General features: G+C 35.8%; 1 protein-coding gene and 3 non-coding genes across 5 annotated transcripts; 1 reads left to right on the top strand and 3 right to left on the bottom strand.

Moving 5' to 3' along the window:
* Positions 1-250: 250 nt before the first annotated feature.
* TRNAV-UAC (transfer RNA valine (anticodon UAC)) lies at positions 251-323 on the bottom strand. The gene has a single exon. It is a non-coding gene; the product is annotated as a tRNA-Val (tRNA).
* Positions 324-412: 89 nt separating this feature from the next.
* TRNAV-UAC (transfer RNA valine (anticodon UAC)) lies at positions 413-485 on the bottom strand. The gene has a single exon. It is a non-coding gene; the product is annotated as a tRNA-Val (tRNA).
* A 94-nt stretch (positions 486-579) lies between these two features.
* On the bottom strand, positions 580-652 carry TRNAV-AAC (transfer RNA valine (anticodon AAC)). The gene has a single exon. It is a non-coding gene; the product is annotated as a tRNA-Val (tRNA).
* Positions 653-6,600: 5,948 nt separating this feature from the next.
* LOC104587161 (tetraspanin-19-like) lies at positions 6,601-10,717 on the top strand. 2 transcript variants are annotated; one of them, XM_010244646.3, is made up of 7 exons: positions 6,601-6,811; positions 6,911-7,103; positions 7,759-7,858; positions 9,040-9,120; positions 9,218-9,322; positions 10,125-10,325; positions 10,477-10,717. In XM_010244646.3, exons 2-7 carry the CDS (start codon positions 6,940-6,942, stop codon positions 10,486-10,488), a joined length of 663 nt encoding a protein of 220 aa, XP_010242948.1. In that variant the 5' UTR covers positions 6,601-6,811; positions 6,911-6,939; the 3' UTR covers positions 10,489-10,717. The 2 variants fall into 2 exon arrangements, with proteins under 2 accessions (XP_010242948.1, XP_010242945.1); XM_010244643.3 differs by having other exon boundaries at positions 6,602-7,103.
* Positions 10,718-22,670: the final 11,953 nt, after the last annotated feature.

Below are 22,670 nucleotides of genomic sequence, written 5' to 3'. Positions count from 1 at the left end.
TGCTTCACTTCTGAAAGTAGAAATGGAGGATCATGTCATCTACGCTGATCTCAACCACAAAACTAGAATTGGAGTGAGCGTGAAGCAAGAAAAAGTGTTGAACTCCATTCAATCCGAATGAACACATTTCTCTTGTAGTGGAGACTGGGGATCTATTCAAGGCTTCATTCAGTTTGGGGTTTGGGGATTATTGACTGAAAAACAACGAAGCATTTGTCCAGATGCGGGTAATGAGTAGCAAAAACCAAAGTGATGCCACCCAGGCTCGAACTGGGGACCTTCAGTGTGTAAGACTGACGTGATAACCACTACACCACAGCACCAACGCACAAGAGGGTGAAAATGTGAATATCATATACAAATGAATAAAAGTCAGGAAAAGACTCATCACGAAAATAGCACAATATAAATTTGATGCTGCCCAGGCTCGAACTGGGGACCTTCAGTGTGTAAGACTGACGTGATAACCACTACACCACAGCACCGACACACATGAGGATGGAAATGTCAATTTCATATACGAATGAAAAAAAGTCAGAAAAAAGACTCATCGTGAAAATAGCATAATATTTATTAATTTGATGCTGCCCAGGAACGAACTGGGAACCTTCACTGTGTTAGACTGACGTGATAACCACTACACCACAGCATCAACTACATTTTGATTTGTTTAATAATATTTAAAAATGAAAATAATCAGAAAAGAAGATACAAACAATGAAATATGATGTTAAACTGATACTGCCCAAGATCGAACTGGCCTTCAATGTGTAAGACTGACGTGATAGCCACTACACCATAGCACCAATTACATTGTAAGTTAAAACATAGGGTAATAGTATACAAGGTTAACTTTTGGGGTTTAATATCAATAAAAGTAATATATTTAAAAAAATTTCAAAAATGGTTTCTCTGTCCAATGCCGCCACCTCCGCCCATCTCCACCTCCAGCAACATTGCTGGAGATGGGTGGAGACAGAGGTGGCAGTGGCGGCGAGCAGAGGAATGACCACCATCGCCGTCGTCACCACCTCCGGTAAGAGGTGGGCGGTGGCGAGCAGCGACGAACAGTGGTTCTGATGAAAAAATGGCAAGAAGATGATGAATAGTGTTTTTGCCCTTTATTGATATTATTTTTAAAAAGTTAACCCATTTTTGAAATTTTTTTAAATATATTACTTTTATTGATATTAAACCCCAAAAGTTACCCTTATATGCTATTACAAGATATTCGAATTTGGAAAGAATATCCTTTAACATTTCTTGTAAATACTAAAACCTCCCCTCCTTTTTTTAATTTAACTAAAACCTCCCCTATTAAAGTCTAACGGAGTCATTAAAAAAGTCTCATTACTCTTATTAATTCTTCAAATTTTCAAAATATGAGATTCAATGGAAATTTGCACGATATGAGAAGGGTCACAATTGTAACCATGGTTTTTGAACCGTTGTTGACTTGGACAATTGGACCATTAGGCCCAGAAATTATCTAAGCAACCGGTTTCGTTTCGCCCCTAACCCCATTTTTTACCAAAAACTATTGACTTGGTCAATGCCCCATTAGCCTGGGAAGTTAGGAATGGCAATTTTCCCCATTTCGCCGATCCTAATGGGGACATGCCCCATTAGGGATGATTTTCCCCCATACGGTGGGGATGGGGAGAACCCCTCGCCCCATGGGGCCTCAAAACTGTACCTAGTGGAGATCCCCTTGTATGTATGTATGTATGTATGTATGTATGTATGTTAATATTATTTTTAAAATATAATTGAATGAAATAAAAAATAGGATTATAAATTTTAACTATTTTATTTTTAATCTTCCGAATGAAATAAAAAACAAAAACTAAATTATTAACATCATAAAAAAATCACGGGGAGCGGGAATCCCCACAGGGATGGGGATAACCATGTCCTTGGTAGTAGGGATATTTTTCACTGGAAAGGGGATAGGGAGTGGCTCCTCATGTTTACCTCGCCCCGTTGTCATTCTTATGGGCAATTGAACCATCAATGCATTTGACCCAAACAATGAGTTTTTGGTCATTTTTGTTTTATTTTTTAAATTGCAACCAGTCATCCATTCGAACTAAGCAGTTGAACCACTGACCCACAAATCAGTGGTCAAAGCAGGTCCGAGAACATTGATTTGAAACCATATGCTGGTATTGGTGATAATCTTCATCTGTAGAGTAGAGGTGCTTTTAAATGTCATGTGATTTAAGCTGCATTCAAGGACTCAATCATCAGTCACTAGAAAGCTTAATAATTAATTAATGAAGATGATTGCATGGAGAATTGAAATTGGAATCAGTTTTGGGTTATTTCCCATTAAAAGATCTGCACCAACTGCATGGTTAGGAGTTGGGATGGATGAACACTATACATGCACATTACATTTGCTACCATCTAATGCACAACGTATCTGCACATACAACCACCCAAATATTAGGTTGAGAATGAAGCTTATTCTCTTTTCTAGATAGAGCACTGTGATTTCTAAACGTCTGTACCATTTTCTAAGAGCTACTTATTCTTGTGTAGTGAAGGAAATTTCATTAGGCACAAGGCCAGAAACCAAACAGCAGACAACAAGAAGCAATGCAAATACAACATAAAGCACAAAACCGAGAAAAGAAATATAAAACAAACCAAACTAAGGTGGCGTTCAGTAGCGCTGAATTGGAGGTCTTTCGGTTGCACCTCAGAATCGAGACAAAAGAGTCTTCCATAGATCAGCCAGCCTCTGAAGGAAAAGCTATGCATAGCTATGTTACAATCTCTAGGGATGAAAGCAAATCTGACAATAAGATTTTGTAATCAATATTGAGGCCCTGATCACTTTTCAGTAAGTTATTAATCGGGTAAATACAATTATCTGGGTAAGTTTTATGTGGAAACACTTACCCATGTAAGTGTATTTATCCATGCTCTTTTATTTCCCAAGTAAAAAAATGAAATGACCATTTTAGCCATATAAATCCATTATTAAAAGGGGCATTTTTGTCCTATTCAAGTGTTGGAAAATTTCCCCACAGGTGGAAAAGTTATTTACCCACTTACAAGATAGGGTAAGTGATACCTAAAAAAATAAATTTTTCCTAGTTCTCACATTAATCTGAAAAAAGAACGCCCTATCTTTCACCTGGAAGAGGATTTCGGAGTGAACTTCCTTCTTGGAATCAAGCAAGACCAACATAAGGTTCTTGCAGTGCTCCTCAAAAAGAATTTTTGGAATATTCAGTCTTTTAGCTAGTTTAACCCCTTTCAATTAGAGCAAAAGCAAGGCGATCCTGCGAAAGAAGATCCACAAGATACCTGCCCCTGAAGTCTCAACAATAACTCCAAAAGAGGCTTTATTATTGCCAAAAAAAGCCACCATTTGAATTAACTTTGATCCATCCAACGTCCGGAGGTCACCAAATAGTATTCAGTGAGACAACGAACTTACTCCTCTGTGTTGCTTACTGGGATGAATTGAGGCACTCCATTCTCTCCATAACTTTCCTATTTAAATAGTCAAATTGTTAATGAAGGATCAATATTAATGCTTTCAAAAAACAAATTTGTTTCTATCAATCCATATTAACCACTGGGAAACCCACTACTAAACACATAATTAATTGGAAATAGCTATCCAACCAAAGCATAGGAAAACGGCAGGTAACCAAAGCATAGGAAATTGATTCCTCCTTCTTTTGGCTTTGTTAGAACATTTCCACAGGAAATATTTGATTTTTTGATCCACATGAATAGACCAAATTGTGTGCTATAACTTTTTTTTGGACCTGGATGGAGATGGTAGCAGAGGAGTCTCCGTTGGTGATGATATAGTGGGTTGATTTAACAGACAAAAAACCTTTCGGGCCAGACAACCATCTCATAAAATCATTCCAAGGGAATTGGGAAAGTCTAATTTCATTTATTCTGCTAACTATTACAGCTGGAAAAGGGGAGTTCAACTGACCCAGGTTCCAGATTCTGTTAGAGAGATAGACCTAGGGACCCTGAACCTGGGTCCATAACCCTAAAACCTTCAACCCCCGTAATCCAGGGGTCAAACCAAATATCAACTTCATTTCCAGAGCTTATGGCCCACCAAGCTCTTTTTAAAAGAACTTTGCCTACAAGAACACTCTTCCAATCCCAGGAACCATTTTTCTTGACACCCCCATGGAGAATTTCATCAGTCTTGCCCACAAGCAATCTTCCTTAATGTAAATCCTCCAAGCTAATTTAGCTAAAAGGTCAAGATTGAATGACCTTAACCCTCCATTCCCTTTCTTTCTACAAATCCTCTTCCATCTCAACGGGGTTTTTTATTTTGTTTCATTTTTTGGTACTCCCCCACCAAAAATTCTTTAGGCTTTTGCCAAATCATCAGTGAGTTTCTTAGGTAGGAAGAAACAAGACATGGTATATCTTGAAATGTCTAAGACAACTGACTTTAAGGTTATGTTTGGTTTGAAAGAAAAAGAAGTAGAGAAAGAAAAGGAAACCTTTACAAACCTTATATGAACATTCTTACCTTTTCTTTCAAACCAAACATAGCCTAAAATAACCTCCTTACTTGTAGGTGAGAGAAGTTGTTTGTGCCAAGAAGTTTTATTCTGAACTCTCTATTTGAGACAGGAGATAGTCTCCTTTGATTTACCAATAAAAGTAGGAATGCTCCAATAGATAGATGGAGAGAACACTATTTTTAGATGTAGAACTTTAGCTATGATTTTCCTCAATGTAGGATGAACACATCTACTGAAAAAAAATCTCAAATTTTAAGAGGTTCACCTGCTGCCCAAAGACTCTAATACTCCTCAATTGTCTTCAATAGGTCCCACCCTTCATTGAAGCTTGCTTTTGTGAAAATATAATTGTCTTATTCAAAGAATAAATGAGTAATGTTGCGGCATAATATATTGAGCTCCAATTCCTAAAATTTAAAAGAATTTGAGAGGTCCTTAAGGAGAACACATAATAGAAACAAATAAGGTGAGAGAGGGTCCCATTGTCGAAACCCTCCTGAGGTTGCACTTGGAAACGATGCAAATTAGTGTGAATGCAAATATGTAGAGTGTAAAACGGTTCATATAAATTGTAAAATTGGGTTAGTTTTGCACTGACAAATTTACCTTCTTACCAAACAGACTTTTAGCTGTAATGGATGCAAATATGAATTCCAATAAAGTATATGCTTTTTTTTATCAAAAGCCCACTTGAATGCAAATTTATTTCTTTTTTATTGATGTACTTTTACATTTTATTATCAATGTAAATATGCATTGGTCTGTCATTTGTAAATGCATAAATATAGTGTTGCCAAACACAGGCAAACGTGAACCAGAGTGCAAATTTACCCTGAACCGGGATTAACACTCTATTTGCATCATTTTCAAACGCAGCCTCAAGGGAAAAATCTTCTAGATGAATCCCCCAGATAAAGCTAAATGTAAAAGCTTTCTAACATACCAACTACAAACTCGTTGTGCAACCCAAGCCCAAATTGGGAGTTGCTTTCTTAGTGAAGGCCAAAGCAAAGAACCATAAAAGGGGTAAAATTGGATTTAAAAAAATCAGCAAAATGTGATGTTACTTGCAAATGGATCTTAATGCTCAGTTTGGAAGCAATACAAATATAAATATGTAGAGCGCAAAACCTTATATTTTGTATGTACATATTTGCATTTATACTCCTTCCAAACTAAGCCTAAAGGATTGCCAATGGAGGGAGGTCCTTATTTGATGGCATCACCTAACAAGAAGGGTCTTTGTCCAATTTGAAAGGCAAGGGGAGGTTTAAGTCTTTTACCCTTCTAGGGATGCAAATAGATCAAATTGAATTGAATTCGGATTGGGATATATCTGAATTCGATCGATAATATACATGGTGTTTGGAAGCGTGGGCGCTTTTTGGGACCGATTTTCAAGAAAAAAACACTCCTTCTAAGACCCATTTTTCACAAAAAATGCTTATACCACGTAAGCAATGAGCAACACTATGCTATTTGGTAAGGTGATTTTCATCACCGTTTTTCATGTATGTTGACAGATAAGTACCACATAGGATACACATCAGTCAACCGTTGGGGGAAACGGGTCACCGATGCATGAAACGCCAACATCAATGGGGTCCCGATTTTCGAGGCATGACCGATTTTTTAATAATCGGCTGAACCAAACAATGAGATACATGGACATTTGTTGAAACGCCTATGTGGATCCGACGTGGCACCATTTTTTTGAAAAATGGCCACGGTTCCAAACATCCCCATAAATAATGGATCCGATATAGGGGTAATCCGAATTAGATCCGATTAAAAAATCCAACAAGAATATCCAAATATGATCGGATCCGATCCATTTACGCCCCTATTACCCTTTTATACTAAAAATGTTTTTTTCCCTTGCTGCTGCCCAGGCTCGAACTGGGACCTTTAGTGTGTAAAACAAACGTGATAACCGCTACACCACAACATTAGAATAACAAATAGTAATTTCTTAATCCTTTTATCTGAAGTGCCTTGAAGTGTAAATGCGAAAGAATTGCATGGATGGCGAAAATAGTTTCCGCAACGCGAATGACGTGAGCGACGTTGTCTTGGGGGGAAACCCTCCATGATTAATCGCTACTTCGCTACTCGTCAAAAAAATCCTTCCATCTCCTGTCGGATTGAAGCTTCCTTTGTGTTTGTTCCGTAGAAGCCTGCAACAAGAAAAAGATGAAAGCTGTTGTATGAATCCCTTTCGATGCTTAAATACCAAATACAAGAAATTCAAGTACTTCTAAGTCTTAACACTGTGGAAAAAAAATAACGTGAGTTCTTTTAATTTCTAAATCGACTGAAACCAATAGATGCTGTAGTTTCGATTGTAAGATACAGAGAGAAGTGATTCTGAAGTAGTAATTCTTCAGGTGTTGATTTGGTGGGTGGTTTGGTATCGATGGGGAGAGTCTTCAAGAGTTGCCTCCAGTGTCTCCTCAAAATCGTGAATTCGGTTATTGGGATTGTTGGAATAGCGATGATTCTCTACTCTTTCTGGATGCTTAGGATTTGGCAGAAACAAAGGGATGGGTTTGCTCTCTGGGACTTGAATTCTCCTCCATGGTAATTGACTTACTTTCCATGAAGCTCTCTTCTTTTCTTCCTTTCTCGTCATGGTTGTAATTCACCTTTTTAATTGGTTCATTGCTCAGTAGCTATCTTCTTCAGATTTTTAGCTCGTGAAAGATGTAAACTATTACAGTCGTATTTGTGAATTGAAAGGCAAATGGGTTTCACTGAAATGCAAATGCTGCATGTCACTGAAATTTTGATGGGAACAATGTTTTTATTTTTGCTCTTTTATTTCTCTATCATCTGGTATACTGGGTTTGAGCTTGATTAAGGGATATTGGATGTGTTAATTCTTTCCTGATTTTGGGAATTGATCAGTTTTAGATGCTTATATTCTTGATGAATGAATTTGTTTTTGATTAATCGAAAAGAGCTGTTTTAGCCAGATTTTGGGGAGTAGATGGTTATTCTTCTTTTGCTGGTTGACTAAAAGGAGAGTAGGTTATTCTAATTGTTGTTATGAAATAGAAGATTTTAAGATATTACATTTTGCAGCTTCTGCATGTTAACCTTAGCTGCAACCAGATGATAATTAATTTTATTTTGTTCTTTCGGTTGAAAAATAACTAGTTTTCTTCATTTTTATGCACTTAACTTTTTGTTTATATTTAAATCAGCTAAACCATTTTTCTCACAAAAAATGCAGGTTGACCTATGGGTTTTTTGGCATCGGAATCATATTGTGTGCGATTGCATGCACTGGTCATATCGCCGCAGACACCGGAAATGGCTACTGCCTTTCTTGTGTATCCTTTTCCCTTTTATTTTATTTTTTATTTATCTTATTTATTTTTTCATTAACTGCTTTTATGTATTTTATGATTGTTTGTTTGCTATATCAGTTTAATTGTTTTATAAGAATATTTTCATTCATGTTATTTCCTCCCAAGTTGCTGCCTCAGTGCATGCAACTGGGAGAGGAACTACATTGATTTAGTGAACTGGTAGATGTACTGTGAATTCTAGGTAGATGTTTCTTTTCGTATTAAGAGAATGTTAATTATTCTTGAGGCTTGTCCCAGTATTCATAGGATCCAGACTGGTGCATTTTTTCCTGTCACAGACTGAATGGAAGTGCAGGAAAAAAGAGGGCAGAAGATCCCAACTTGTATTGTGAACTTCTATGTTACCATCTTAAATCCTGCTATCCATCTGGAAGAAGTTGAATCAACCTTTTCACACAAACTGTGAGGGAGAGAATGGTATAGATTTCATCATATAACCTTTCAGAATTGTCTACAGACTACAGAGATGCACAAGGGAATTTCCAAAACTGATGAGAAAAAAAATAAATAACAGAATAAATGGAAATAAACGTACAAAAAATACTGAAGAAAGAACATTTTATGGTGACATTGCAAAATATCCAAGATTGAGAGCTTCCAATCCTGTTAATCTGCACTGTGTCCTGGCCCATTCATATTAGCTCAATATGACCCACAGTGAAATGGTATTATTTGGCCTTCTCCCTAATTCTTCTTGAAACTGGTTCATAGTAATTATTGTTTTAGGACTGTGAAACATAGTGGCCAGCAGCATTGCAAATCCAATTGCCATGTTTGATGACTGTCAAGGCTAGATATTAGATGGTGCCTATTGTCATGCAAGGTGAGAGTGTTTTGGAATACCAATTTTAATATGCATTGGCAGAATATGGTTGATTTGCATAATATTGATCTTTTCAATAGATATTTAATTATTTTACTTAGTATGGTAAGTTCTTCAACTTTTGAAACAGAATACCTGGTATCTATACCTGTTTTGCTATCTTATGTAAATTGATTTCATGGTAGACCATTTTAGAGCACAAATAGTTTGTTTTGTGCACCAATAAATTCCAAGAAACACAAACTCAATTTCATAAAGATCTATTGTGCTGAATGGAATACTGAATATTATTAATTATTGCTGACCTTAGCGGGCACAGTATATGGTATTAGTCTTCTTGCTTCTCCTACTGGAAGCTGCAGTAGCCGTAGATGTTTCTCTAAATAATCACTGGGAGGAGGTATACTTTCTTTACATATCCCTGTTCTCCTTCTCATAGTCTGTCCATAAGGGAAACTATGCTGATTCTATTCTGATTGTCTTCCCCCTTGTATCAGGACTTTCCAGAAGATCCTACAGGGAAGTTCGACAAGTTCAAGGATTTCATAAAATCAAACTTTGATATTTGCAAATTGATAGGTTTGTTTGTTGTGTGCGCACAGGTATGTGAATTCGTGTTTTTCACTGACGGCAATGGCTAATATAGTAATATTCAAGTGTGCACTAGGCTTTTGCACACAAGGAAGTGTGAAATTGGTCTTTCAGTTCAGAGGCCCTCTATCATATGACAGTGGTGGAAGGGAATGAAATGCTGGACAAATTTTTAGTGGACTTTTCTGTAGGCAAAAATCTGTTTTTGACTTTTATAGGTTGACAACAATTTATAGGTTCCCGGGTGATACTTCTAGGCTGCTTCTTTTTTTGTCCATTCTTGTTTGGTTCCTATCCCTTTTAATTGAAAACTTCCATGCTGCAAAGGCATTTTTGCCATTTATTTATGTTGTTTCTCCATCACTTGATGTCCCATTATTTGTATTTCACTTGAACTCCCAAACAGATATCCCCACTTAGATAATTCACATATTGGATGAATTAATGATGATATGCAAGAATTTCTTAGTTGAGGCCCATCGGATAGATGGTTTCTTATTTTACTATACATTGCAATGAATCACTTGCTTATGAGTTAAGATAAAAACTATTATATGGTCATATTGGTGATGCTCCCAGTTTTTCTTCAACTTTGACAGAGCATTGTTATTTTCTGTTTTGGCAAGATATACTCATGTCCCCTGATTTGAAATGTCTCCAAGTGCACTCTGTTGGAAAACTAAATGCTATGAACTGTGATAAACATTTTTCCATTTGGATAGGCATTTTAACGTGAGAATTCTGTAGTAGGGGATCGGTTTCTTTTTCATCTATGTTAGACTTGGTAATAACATCCGCACTCTCCGCCTGTAGGGATTATCAATCTTATTGTCCATGGCTCTCAAAGGCATGGGACCAGATCAGAAAAGCTATTATGATAGTGATGATGATTATGCTGCAGCCAGGCTTCCGCTTCTGAAGAATTCTGTTCAGCCACCTCCATATGTTATTGGCGACCCTCAGTATGCTCCCAATCCCAAGAGTGATGCTTGGAATTCAAAAGTTCAGGAGAAGGTAAAGATGTGTTTGGTTAACTCAATCATATCCTCTCATGCTTAGTAGTTATTTTTTTCTTGTATAATTTTTATCTCTTAGCAAAGGGGGGAGGGGGGAGGACAGAAAAGAAAAAAGTATATCATTTTCTACATATATGTACTTTTTCCAGATAAGTAAATGACTGAAATTGCACGGAAGGAGCCATTTGACTGTGAAAGCATTGTTGAGATGTGAAAACAGGTTGTTTTATAGTGAAGGAGGCTTCTCGTCCCAGGTTAGTATATGAAATTGAAGATGAAGGTCTGTTTCATGAGGATATTGAGGTTCTGTACACCCTTTGAACAACATGTATAACTGCTATTCTACTGTATTAAACAAATCATAGAGCTTCAAAGGTGTATATGTGACAATTCCTGTTTCTGTATGTGACAATGATAGTAGTAATAGTAATCCTTTAGACTGTATTATGGTTTCAGACCTTACTTTGGCAATCGCTAGAAACCAAAAGAATAGTAACCCAAAAAAAAAAAAAAATCCAATTTATGGACCAACTGCTGCAGAGGCCACTGTTTTGGAAACATCCAACAGTACATTACCTTGAACTGATCTCCTGACTGACCCACGTCCTTGTTGGACATTGTTCATGTTTAAGGCTGCAACTTGGGTCGGGTTGGCCCGAACCCAACCCTAACCCTAGGAATGACAACGGGGCGGGTTTGGGGCAGGGCACCCCCTCCCCATCCCCGCCCCATAGTCAAGATACTTTGCCTCGTCCCCAGTGGTAGGGGGGGTTCAGGGCGGGGTATCGACTCCCCGTCGAGGACGGGTAATACCCAAATTTTCCCCACTCCAAGGCAATTTCTTAAAAATTATTTATTTTGTGGACAATTTACACATAATATAGGAATTTGGGGGTATTTTAATTGAATTATAATACTTTGGGGGTACTTCAAAAATGGAATTATGGGATTCTAGGATTTTAAGAATTTAGGGAAAACTTAGAGATTTTTTAAATATCAATGTTAAACCTAGAGATATTTTACTAATTTTACCTTTGGGTTTGGGATGGGTTTGGAGAATTATATACAAAACCCGTCCCCGCCCCATCCCCGTTTAGGGTCAGGGAAAACCTACCCCATTTAAGGCGGGGCGGAACCCCAGTTTTAGGGGGGAAATTGCCATCCCTACCTAACCCAGTCCATAAAAGTTGGGTTAGGTTGGGTTGGGTTGATGCTCGGGTTAGGGTTAGGGTTGAAATTCATGAACCTGACTTTACTTCAGGTTGGGATAGGGTTGACCCCTTAGGCAATCCGACCCAACCCAAACCTAACTCTATATTACATGTTATATATAAATATATGTTATATGTAATATATAACATACATTGATTTGTTTAGATGCATGATATTTGTAGCCCCCACCACACAGTATCATGTATTTCTTTTAAGATAATCACTTCACTTTATCCTAATCGGAAAGACTAAAACCTTAATAATATTATTTTATGTTTTTTGAAAATTTTATTCTTCATCTCCTCTCTGTTATTTGTCACCCATAAAAGATCTATCATATGTCATAACTCATAATAAACTATAGTCATTTCTAACACTTGTTTTTTTGAATTTTGTACCACAATAACAAAAAAAAAACCGTCAACAAACAAATACCGATGAAACATAGGATCAATATATATAGTGAAAGTTGAGTTAAAATCTAAAATCGAGAAATTCTATGAGGTTTTAAGGGATGGGAAGAAGGTTGGGTTAGGTTGGGTTAGGATTGAGGAAATTTAGTTAGGGTTAGGGTTGGGGTTGGGGGTTTAGAACTTAGGGTTGGGCTAGGGTTGGCCTCAACCCGACCTAACTTGACCCGACTTGCAACCCTATTCATGTTAGTAGTCATAGAACTAGTAGGAGTCAACATGGTGATCAATGATATGGGCACATCACACACACACACAAAAAAAAAAAACACTTTTATGCGCAAAAACACACCCTAAAATTGGGGCTTTTGGGCTTTTGGGCTTTGAAAGCACAAGTTCTAAAGCTTATCAACTTAGGTTTCCTCGCAACTTCTCAAGAACCACACGAAACCATTTCTGCGTTTGTCCAAGAAGTTCACATGCTGGAACTAGACAATTTATCTTGTTATCGACGGCAGTTGCTGCTTGAACGCTCCAGTGGTTGTGACTACTGTGACGTTGGCATCGAACAATTTTGTGGAATCCGGATCTCCTATCCACGAGACAATAGAGCTGTATATTGGAAACAAACATTTTGGAAACATCATGACCCCAATAAAATATACAGTTGTAGCCAATTGAGTGGTGGCCAGTTGGTATGTTTGGTAAAATTGGACGATCAATGTTAGCATGTCTCTCCTTTGAGAGAAGTTATTTATCTATTTTCTCCGTTTTTTACATTTTTTCTTATTTTCTTTTGTTTTAAAAATATAAAATAGTAATTATTGCTTATCTTGATTAGATTAATAAAGCTGCACTTATTTTAATGCATTTTATTATTACATTTAGAAAAGGCATTTAAGAGAGGGAGAGAGAGAAAGAGAGAGAGAGAGAGAGAGAGAGAGACCGTTAGGTTTTACAAGGCCTCTTTTTAACACATGTTATTAGGGAAATTGTCAAAAACTCACCATGAGTTTTCAGTATTTCTCTTAAACTCACCACAATTTTTCAAAACGTCTAAAATTCACCATGTCACTAACTTGATGTTAAAGAGACTAACAGCTGTTAATATATTACCATTTTAACCTTCATAGAAAAATATAAATATATACATATATTTTAATATTTAGACATGAAAAAAAAAGAAAAGTTTGAAAAATATTTTCAAATATAAAAACATAGAAATTACAAAAAATATAAAAATTATAGAAATTGCACACAAAATAAAAAATTACTTTCAAATTATAGAAACTCTAGAAATTGAAAAACAAAATCAGAAAATAAAAATTGTAAAAGAAAATAAAAAATTATAGAAAAACATAGAAATTGCAAATAAATAACAAAAAATACAGGAAATTTTATAGATGGTAGAAAATAGAAAAATGTAAAAAACATTAGAAATTATAACAAACCACTAAAAATGTAAAAAAAAAATGAAAATTGAAAAATGAAAAAGACCGTTTTCCTCCAATTCGCCATTCAAGGGTGATTTGGTCATAAAATTGTTATTTATGCTGATGTGGAGACCTCTGTTAAGAAACACTAATGGTGTACTAACAGAAGGTGAATTTTGAAAAATAAAACTTATTGACATGATGAGTTTTAGACGTTTTGAAAAATTGTGGTGAGTTTAAGAGAAATGCTGAAAACACATGGTGAGGTTTAGACAATTTCCCATGTTATTACATTAAAGAGAGAGAGAGAGAGAGAGAGAGAATAGTAATAATATAAATCAAGGTTTTTAAAATCGAATTGGCCAACGAACCAATCAGAGGTCTGGTTCCTGGGTCAAACGGTCTGATCATTCGAATGAAATGGACAGTCCGTTCAAACCGTTGGACGATTCAAACGGTTTGACCACCCGAGTCAACGATTTACTGACCAAATCAGCAGTTTTTGGCGAAATAACAGTTATGGGGTAAATGGAATCGGTTACCTGACTGGTTCTCGGTTTTTCTGGTCTGGTTTGGTTTTGAAAACCGTGATATAAATCTAATCATATAAATAGGTTAAGGTTAAACAATCAAAATTTTATTAATTTAAAAATCCACTAAACTTTCACTAAAAATAAATATTAACAAAACTTGGTAAATATTAAAAATGTGTTTCAATTCCACTTAAAAATCCAACTTAATAAACGCAAATAAAAATAAGAAATTTAAATATAAAAATATTAATTGATAGTTTTAATAATATTATTAGATAACTTATGAGTTGAGAACTTAATAAACACTAAAAAAATATTAATTGATAGTTTTAAAATACCAAAAATTAATTATAAATCCGAAAAAATCTGAAAAACCTAAACATAATTAAAATACTAAAAATAAATAAATAAATATTGAAAATTAACAATATTTTATATTAATAAGGGTACTTACTAAAAACAATTAAAAGTACAATTAATATAATTTTATTATTAAAAAATAACAAAAATTATGAAAAAATACCCAAGCTACAAATTATTGAAAAATATTGAAAATTAGCTGAATTTTTTTAACTATGGTATTTATTTAGTTAATTTATTTTTACTGAAAGCAAATGCAAATTAATTTTGTAGTGACTAATATGCAAAAAAAATGATGAAAATACTGAAAATTATTGAAAAATACTCATATGCAAAAATTACTGAATAATAATGAGAAAAACACCAAAAAATAATTAAAAATTCGAAAAATCCTGAAAACCTAAAGTTTAATTAAAATACTAAAAATAATTAAAAAATTAAATTAATTGTATTTTATTGCAAAAAATATTGAATAATAATGAAAAAATAATGTATTTTAATTATTAATAGCAATATAATTAACAATAATTATTTTTAAACTATAATTAATAGTAATTATAATTTAAGCTATAAATAGTATAAAATTACATTTAATTACCAAAAAGTTATATTTAATTACCAAAAAATTACATTTAATTAGTTTTAGCCAAGAAATTAGAAATATTTCTAAAAATATGATAGTTTTCCAGAATTATTGTATTTTAAATAATATAGTAATTTAATAATTACAATATTTTAATAGCTAACAATATTTTAATAATTAATAATAAAAAGTAACAAATCGTTTATAACTTAACCTAACCCGATTAAATCTATAAATTTGCATGCTCAAGCAATTATTTTCTATAAATTTGTAGGCTCAAACAATTAATTCTATAAATTTGTCAGGGATAATTAGATCTGAAGTCTTATAGGGTATCGAACTTTTGGAGTCCAATGATGGCTTTAGCGGATAAGGCCCAAGCTAAACAACCCCTAATAAGCTCAACTTGGAAATTATATGCATATATAGTAAATATTATTATATAATATTTAAATAACAAATTCTATATTAACATATATATATGTTATATATTTTTTTATACTAAAATAAATTTTAATTTGTAAAAAATCATAGTTTTATAATTAACATTGGCCTCTTTATCAACAGAAAATGTGCAAGCCCGAGCTCGAGCTCGGCCTGACCTTCGTGTCAAGATCTTGAGCCCAAGCCCAGCCCTTATATAAAGCCCGAAGCTCGATCTGTATACAAAATGTTTTATTTTCAGTTTACTTTTATGAACTAATATTATATTAATTTAGTAATAATTTAATAAATTAATGAACTAATTTATATTTCCTAATCGTAAAAATTTAAGAAGCATATATATATATATATATTATAGCATAAGTACTTTTTTATATATGTAATAATATTAGGCCGAGCTTATTTGAGAAAGCTCGAGCTCGAGCCTACGAGCCTGAAGTTTTGTCCAAGCCTGAAAAGTAACAGGTCAAGCCAGGTCGGGCCGTCGGGCTACTTAGCCCATGAATAGGTCTAATTGTATATATAAACAATTGTATACATAAAAAATCATATGAAATAAAAATTTAAACATCTTTTTTAAGTTTTTTAAATAGACCTCTCATAGCTTGGCCCGGTCCGCAGCCTGGCCTGACCCAAGGCTCGGCCCAACACAACCCGATTTACACCTCTACTTGAACCCTCCCAATACTAGGGACGAGCCATGGAAATATGAGGATTCTCCATCCTTGATAAGGAGTGGGGTGCCTTGCCCCGACATTGAGGAGTGGTTGCCTTGCCTTGAACCTACCTGACACAGGACGGGGATGGGGTAGAGCGTCTTGACTATGGGGCAGGGACAAGGATGGGGTGCCCCACCCAGTTGTCATTCCTATATAATTGTTAATTATTAGTGAAATTAATAAAAATATTAGCTTTTGTAATTTTTTTATTTATTTAAAGTTAATCAAAATATCACTTAAAAATAATAAAAATAATAACAACTATTAAAATTACTATTAATTCTTAATAAAACTAAATAAATTAAAAATTATTTGTTCATATTAAATTAACAACAATTATTTTCTGTAAATCAACATTAAATTAAAATACAATTATTAAAAATTTAGATATTAACAATAACATTGAATACTTTTAGTTAATTAATAACAAATTTTGATTATTAATTTAATATTAATTAATAATAAATAAAATTATTAAATCTTTCAGATTTTTCCATATATCACAGGGTCCTCGCTAGTTATATACATATATATGGAGAGAGAGAGAGAGAGTTATAGTTAAAGTGTCCAATGGATAGAATCCTTGTGAGTAGGAGATCCGAGTTCAAATCTGTAGGTATGCCAACAGCTCCTTGGAAGTGCTATAATCATCGAACACTGGCCGTGTCAGCATGCTGCACTCTTTCACCCTACACCCATGGTAACTTGTAAGGGTTAACTTTGGCTGTTGGGGCCCAACAGCATAGGCTGTTGAGACTATGGTTTTCAAAACTGGACCGGACTGGAAAAATCGGGAACCGGTCACTTGACTAGTTCCGTTTTCCCCCAAAACCGTTGATTTTGATCAGCAAACCGTTCAATTTTTAATTTTTTTTTTGTCAGAACAGGTTGACCGTTCGAACCAGTAACCAAACCCCTAACCGATTCGATCACCAGTTCAGTTTTAAAAACCATGGTTGAGACAGTTTCTAGGTTGGGCACGTTCTGGGCAGTTCACCTATTCACGCCCATGCTTTGGTATTTAATCAAAATATAAGATGCAATTATTAATTTATCCATTCTCATGGTAACGTGTCATTTTCAAAAATTCTCTCAGTAGCATAGGTTGTTATCTGTTGGCCCCCAATAGCTAAAGTTTTTCCCTTGTAATGTATAGGAAAGGAAGCTCCAGACACCTTGGCCTCAAGCTTTTTTTCTTTTTCTCTTTTTTTCTTTTTTTCTTTTCTTTTTGGTAATGCAAAGTGTATTAATTTTGTGCTGATACTAGTCTGTTTGTGCTTTCCGGTTTCCACCAAATAATACTTTGGGGTTGTTTTTGCTGACATTTATTTAATAAACATTTTGTATAATATTTATCTTAAAAAGTGAAAAAAAAAATGGCTAAAAAAAGTTCTTTGACAGTGATGCACCATTAGATGCCATTAAGCATCATACAAGATGAATAAAAACGCTTTGGTGTTAGAAGAAACATTAAAAATAAGTTTCTCCTAACAGATGATTCTTCCACAAATCGAAATAAATGTATATGTGATAAACGATTTAACCAAATAAAGTTTCAAACTCTAAATTGGCGCCACATTTCAGACAAAGCAATGGAATCAAACACTATTTTCATTAATCATTACTCTGCAACAATTACCGGTAAAAATTTTCCCAAAACCACTGGAATAATCAAACCTCGGTAACAGTGCAATTTGGTCCAAATCTCTACAAGACTACAACCAACCACATATATTACAAACTGAACCAGTTGGTACTCTCAAACCTACATGCCACAGATACGCAAGTTCTTTGTGGTAGAGTTTGTGGATCTGCTGACCACAAAATAACATTGACCACATGGCCACATCTGCACATCAAGAAATCCGAACTCGTGGTATGGCTAGTTTTTAATTATAGTTTTCAGATTGGTATCACTCGAGTGATACAAATATGAGATGTATGGTTATGAGTTAGGAGGTGGGAGGTTCAAACTGCATTCCATCAAATGAGCTTGAACGAAGCAACCCTGTCTACATGTCTTTCTCGCCTCCGCCCCTATTTCTCTCCTGTCCTTTACTATTTTTTGGTTTCTTTTCACCTTCTCAGTCGAAAATTAATGATGTATTTGGTTGCAGTGTAATTTTATTTGCACCATTATAAATGTATGGGAGTGTAAATGAAAAAAATACAAATTTTGATTTAATTTTATTTTGAATTTTACTTGATTCTACTTTGAATCTTAGTAAAATTTGAAACAAAAAAAATAAATCAAAACTTGAAGCCAAATCATTTGCACTACCATAGTCTTGCATCAATGCAAATGAATTTCCACTGCAACCAAACACAACCTAAGGGTTTGGGGTTGTAGAACCCCCCCACACCACCACCACCACTTGATCGACACCATCCTCCCACTCAACCATCGGCAGTAACACAATCGATCAATTGTAGAACGGTTCTCACCGATTGCCCATGTTCGTCGTTGTCGTTGTCGTTATTGTTTCTTCCACCATCAATCATCTGCTGCTCCTCAAATCCTCAAACCATCCCTCTGTTTTGCTCCTCAAATCCTCACATCTATTCCTTCCTCGAATCCTCCCTTTGTTTTGCTCTCTCGTCCCTTGTCCACTTCCATCGCTACCATGTTGTTTCTTCCACCAGCCACTGAGTATTGTTGTAACTGGAGATTGGTGCAACTTGCTACTATCCCAGGTGATCGGGCCCCATGTGATGAACAGTGTTCGGTCATAGGCCCAAATCTAATCACAGTGTCACAAACCCACCATGACTGACTGGGATGTGGTCAAGCATCGAGAATATATGAGCAAGATTAGGAATAGGACTCTTACTTGAGACAGGGGAATCAGTGGACCCCTGGGACCATATGGATGGATTACTACATTTTTAAGGGTAGGATTTAGTTGGAGGAGGGATCTGAATTAATTCCAGACATCTTGGCCCAATACCATAATGCTACCCATGAAGGCTACTTGAAAACCATCCACAGATTACGAAACACTTTCTATTGGAAATGCATGAAACGCCATGTCAAAGAGTATATTAAATCTTGTGAAACATGCCAACGTGTGAAAGGGGAGCAAGCACATCAGCTGGGTTTTTACACCCATTACCTGTTCCTTCCCTCATATGGAGTGATATCTCCATGGATTTCATTGAGGGATTACCTCTTTGCCATGGAAAATCTGTCATTTTTGTGATAGTTGACCGGCTTAGTAAATTTGTACACTTTATTGCCCTCAGCCATCCATACACTGCCCAAGGAGTTGCCCAGATCTTCATCGACAACATCTTTAAATTATATGGTATGCCCAAATCTATAGTCAGTGACCGGGACCCGACATTGGCCAGCATTTTTTGGCAGGAGCTGTTTCAGCTGCAAGGTACTCACTTCAACCTTAGTTCTGCCTACCATCCTCAGACGGATGGACAAACGGAAGCTACTAACCGCACCTTAGTGATGTATTTGTGGTGCTTTGTGGGCTCTCAGCCCAAGATCTGGTGCAAATGGCTATCATGGGCCCAATTCTGCTACAACACAAGTTGGCACTCTACCATCAAGACAACCCCATACGAGTCAGTTTACGGTAGCCCACCACCTTCTCTCATACCATATGTACCGGGAACTACCAAACCTAAAGCAATAGAAAAAGCCTTGACGGATCGGGATCAAGTGGTTAGACAGCTACAGGTCCATATGAGAAAAGCTCATCAAGTTCGCATGAAGCGCATCTATGATTTACATCACCGGGAAGTAGAATTTACTGTAGGAGAGATGGCTTACCTCAAATTGCAGTCCCACCGACAAATTTCAGTAGCCACTAGAAGAAATCTTAAGCTGGCACCATGCTTCTATGGGCCATTCAAGGTTGAGTCGAGTGGGCCCAGTGGAGTATCAGTTGGAACTTCCTAAAGGCTCTCGTATTCACCCCATTTTTCATGTTTCCCTATTGAAGAAACACATTGGGCCCAGCAGCATAAAATACCGGCTTACCTAGAAACTCCCGAAGCTCCACTTCTTGAGCCTCAAGCAATACTTGATCGTCACATCCAACATGAGGTCCACCAAGCCTTAGTTCACTGGAAAAATCAGTCCCCTGCCGATGCAAATTGGGAGGATTTGAATTGGTTGTTACGGCAATTTCCAGAAATGGCCCATGAGGACATGGACTTTCTCAAGGGGCCGGGCCGGGCCGGGAGGGAGATGTCAGGAACCCATTGAGAATATAAGAGCAAGACTAGGAGCAGGACTCTTTTTTATTTAAGTTGTTCTCACTTTTTTTTTGTTGTTGTTGTTATCATTTAGTCTTTATCTCTTATTTTTTCTGTCAATAATTGCTCGTAACAAGGAGTTTTGACTCCCATTTACTCGTTGTAATAGACTATTTTCAAGGAAGCATATCTAATTTTTTCTCTCTCAATACAAAAGTTAGTTTAGGTCTGGGTTTTCTCGAATTAATCCAACGTGACTAAGCTCTCTGTCAAAATAGGAAGAAGTATTCCTCTTCACTACCAGTACCACTTCTTAGTCAAGTTCTCCAGCTCCCACGTCCTACCACGAGATCCCAAGTGCAGGCTCGTGACACGCAGCTTCCATTGAGTGCTGCTGGGGTGTTGGATTCATGTTACTCTACCTCCCACTGGAAAAAGAGTATTCCCCCTATTCATAGTTATGAGAAGGGAACACAAGCAAGCTATCGGTGTCTTCGCAGCCCTCTATTGGAATCCATTATGTGAGCCAAGTTGCTCTCTTGCTTAGATGATTCCATGGCACTAAGAGCAAGATCTCGAAAAGGTTTCAACAATTTGTAGCCTATCCCTGTTCCTGAAAAATCTAAAAAGAATAAAGAAAAAGATATTGAAGGAGTGTTACTTAATCGGAGGTGCAGATTGGAATGTGTCATGGTGAGTTGCAGATCGGAGCATTGGCAATCCTCTAGCTTGGGTCGTTGGAGGGGGTGGACTGAGTGCTGAACCGGAGGGTGGATGAAGGTGGTGGTGGTTGTCTCCTGCAAGGGGGAGATCAGAGCCGCTGCGTTTTGATCCTCATCGACAAAGTGGATGGAGAGAAAAAGGAAGAGAGAAGATGAGAGACGAGAGATGGGTTGGTCCTTGTTGCAGCTGGGAATGGGCAAAGCCGCTGAAACCATGGATGTCAATCGGACATCTCTCTTGAATGACTGGAACTCGAGAAAATGGATGTCGCCGATACATCCATGAGCTGCCATTGTGTGAGTAGTCATCGCTTTCCGACCCAAGCATTCCTCTACTTTTACATTCCAATTTTTAAAATGAGAGGGTATTTTAGAATTTTTTGAAAAATATAAGTCACATGATGTCACTAGGGATGCAAACGGATCGAATCAGATTCGAATCAGGGTATATTCAAATCCGATTTGACATTGTTCATGTCAGATCCGATCGGATTTTATTTGAATTCGAATCTTATCGGATCTTTAGATCTTTATTGATCCAACTTGTTTTTTTTTAATTAATAAATTATTAAAGAAAAATAAAATATACCAATTTAAATAAAGAAAAAACAAAAAATACAAGTATTTTTTAATTATTTTCATCATATATATATATATATATATATGTTTTTTATAATCAATAAATAATATAATAAATTTATAAAAATACAACATAAATAATATATTTATAAATAAATAAATAACATATAAATATTTATAAATATATAACACATCGGATAGGATAAGGGATGATCTGAATCATATCCGATTTCTCATCGGATCATAGGATCCGATCCGAAGATCCGATCAAGGGTGATCTGAATTCGACCAAATAGGATCGGATCTTGGACCGGATCGGATCATAATCTGATCCATTTGCACCCCTAGATGTCACATGCGATGGAGTGTGACGGAAAATTAATGGTAGGGGAGGTTTTATATAATTGTCAGAAAACTTGGAGATACTTTAAGACAATATGTAAACAGTAAGGGTAGAGTTAGTCAATTAACTAAGCCATAAGGATAGTTTAAGAAATTTACCCTAAAAACAAAAGCAAGTATCCACTTTATATAATATAGATATATTCTACTTTCTTTCATCATTTTTCAATAGTTATCAATTGTATTCCAATGTTTCAGAGTTTATATAAAGTTATAAACCATTAAATTATATTTGTAAATAATTTAATAATAGTTATATGAAACTTGCATTTATTGTTATTGATGTGTTTTAAAGGGTTTATTGGCGTCTATCTTAATTTTTTCACGTATACATCTTTTATAATTGCCTTTTCCATACTCTTTGCATATTTTTTAAGGCAAATGCTAGAATGTAGAAATTTATGATACAAAAATGAATTGTTATCACGCAATCCCCTTGTATTGCTTCATACTTCATAGCCATAAGCATAATCAGGTATTGAGTCGTTTTCAACCAATGGTCACTGAGAGAATTCTATCTATCCGACTACCATGCTCCATGCGGGGTTAATGCTACTGACTCCGTCATTTGGGAGTTCATGAAAGTTGTCATTTGGATGTGCTGGTTTTGCATTAAGAACATTTCCCAATACACGATTGAGATGTGCTGTGGGGTGTTTGTGGGGTATGTTCTCTGAGGTGCAGATGTGAAACCCTCACTTGGATGAAAACTCGGATACTTTTTTATGCTCTAC

Source organism: Nelumbo nucifera, chromosome 1 (assembly GCF_055504915.1).
Source record: "Nelumbo nucifera cultivar China Antique chromosome 1, China Antique-T2T, whole genome shotgun sequence".
Taxonomy (NCBI): Eukaryota; Viridiplantae; Streptophyta; class Magnoliopsida; order Proteales; family Nelumbonaceae; genus Nelumbo; species Nelumbo nucifera.
The sequence above is the reverse complement of the archived record's forward strand: the minus strand, read 5'-3'. Positions and strand labels throughout refer to the sequence as shown.

What these genes read in the sequence shown, in the direction of transcription:
- LOC104587161 (XM_010244646.3), top strand. Translation starts at nt 6,940, where the DNA reads ATGGGGAGAGTCTTCAAGAGTTGCCTCCAGTGTCTCCTCAAAATCGTG. An exon ending in ATGGCTACTGCCTTTCTTGT is followed by an intron (nt 7,859 to 9,039) that starts GTATCCTTTTCC and finishes TAGCGGGCACAG; the next exon opens with TATATGGTATTAGTCTTCTT. An exon ending in TAAATAATCACTGGGAGGAG is followed by an intron (nt 9,121 to 9,217) that starts GTATACTTTCTT and finishes CCCTTGTATCAG; the next exon opens with GACTTTCCAGAAGATCCTAC.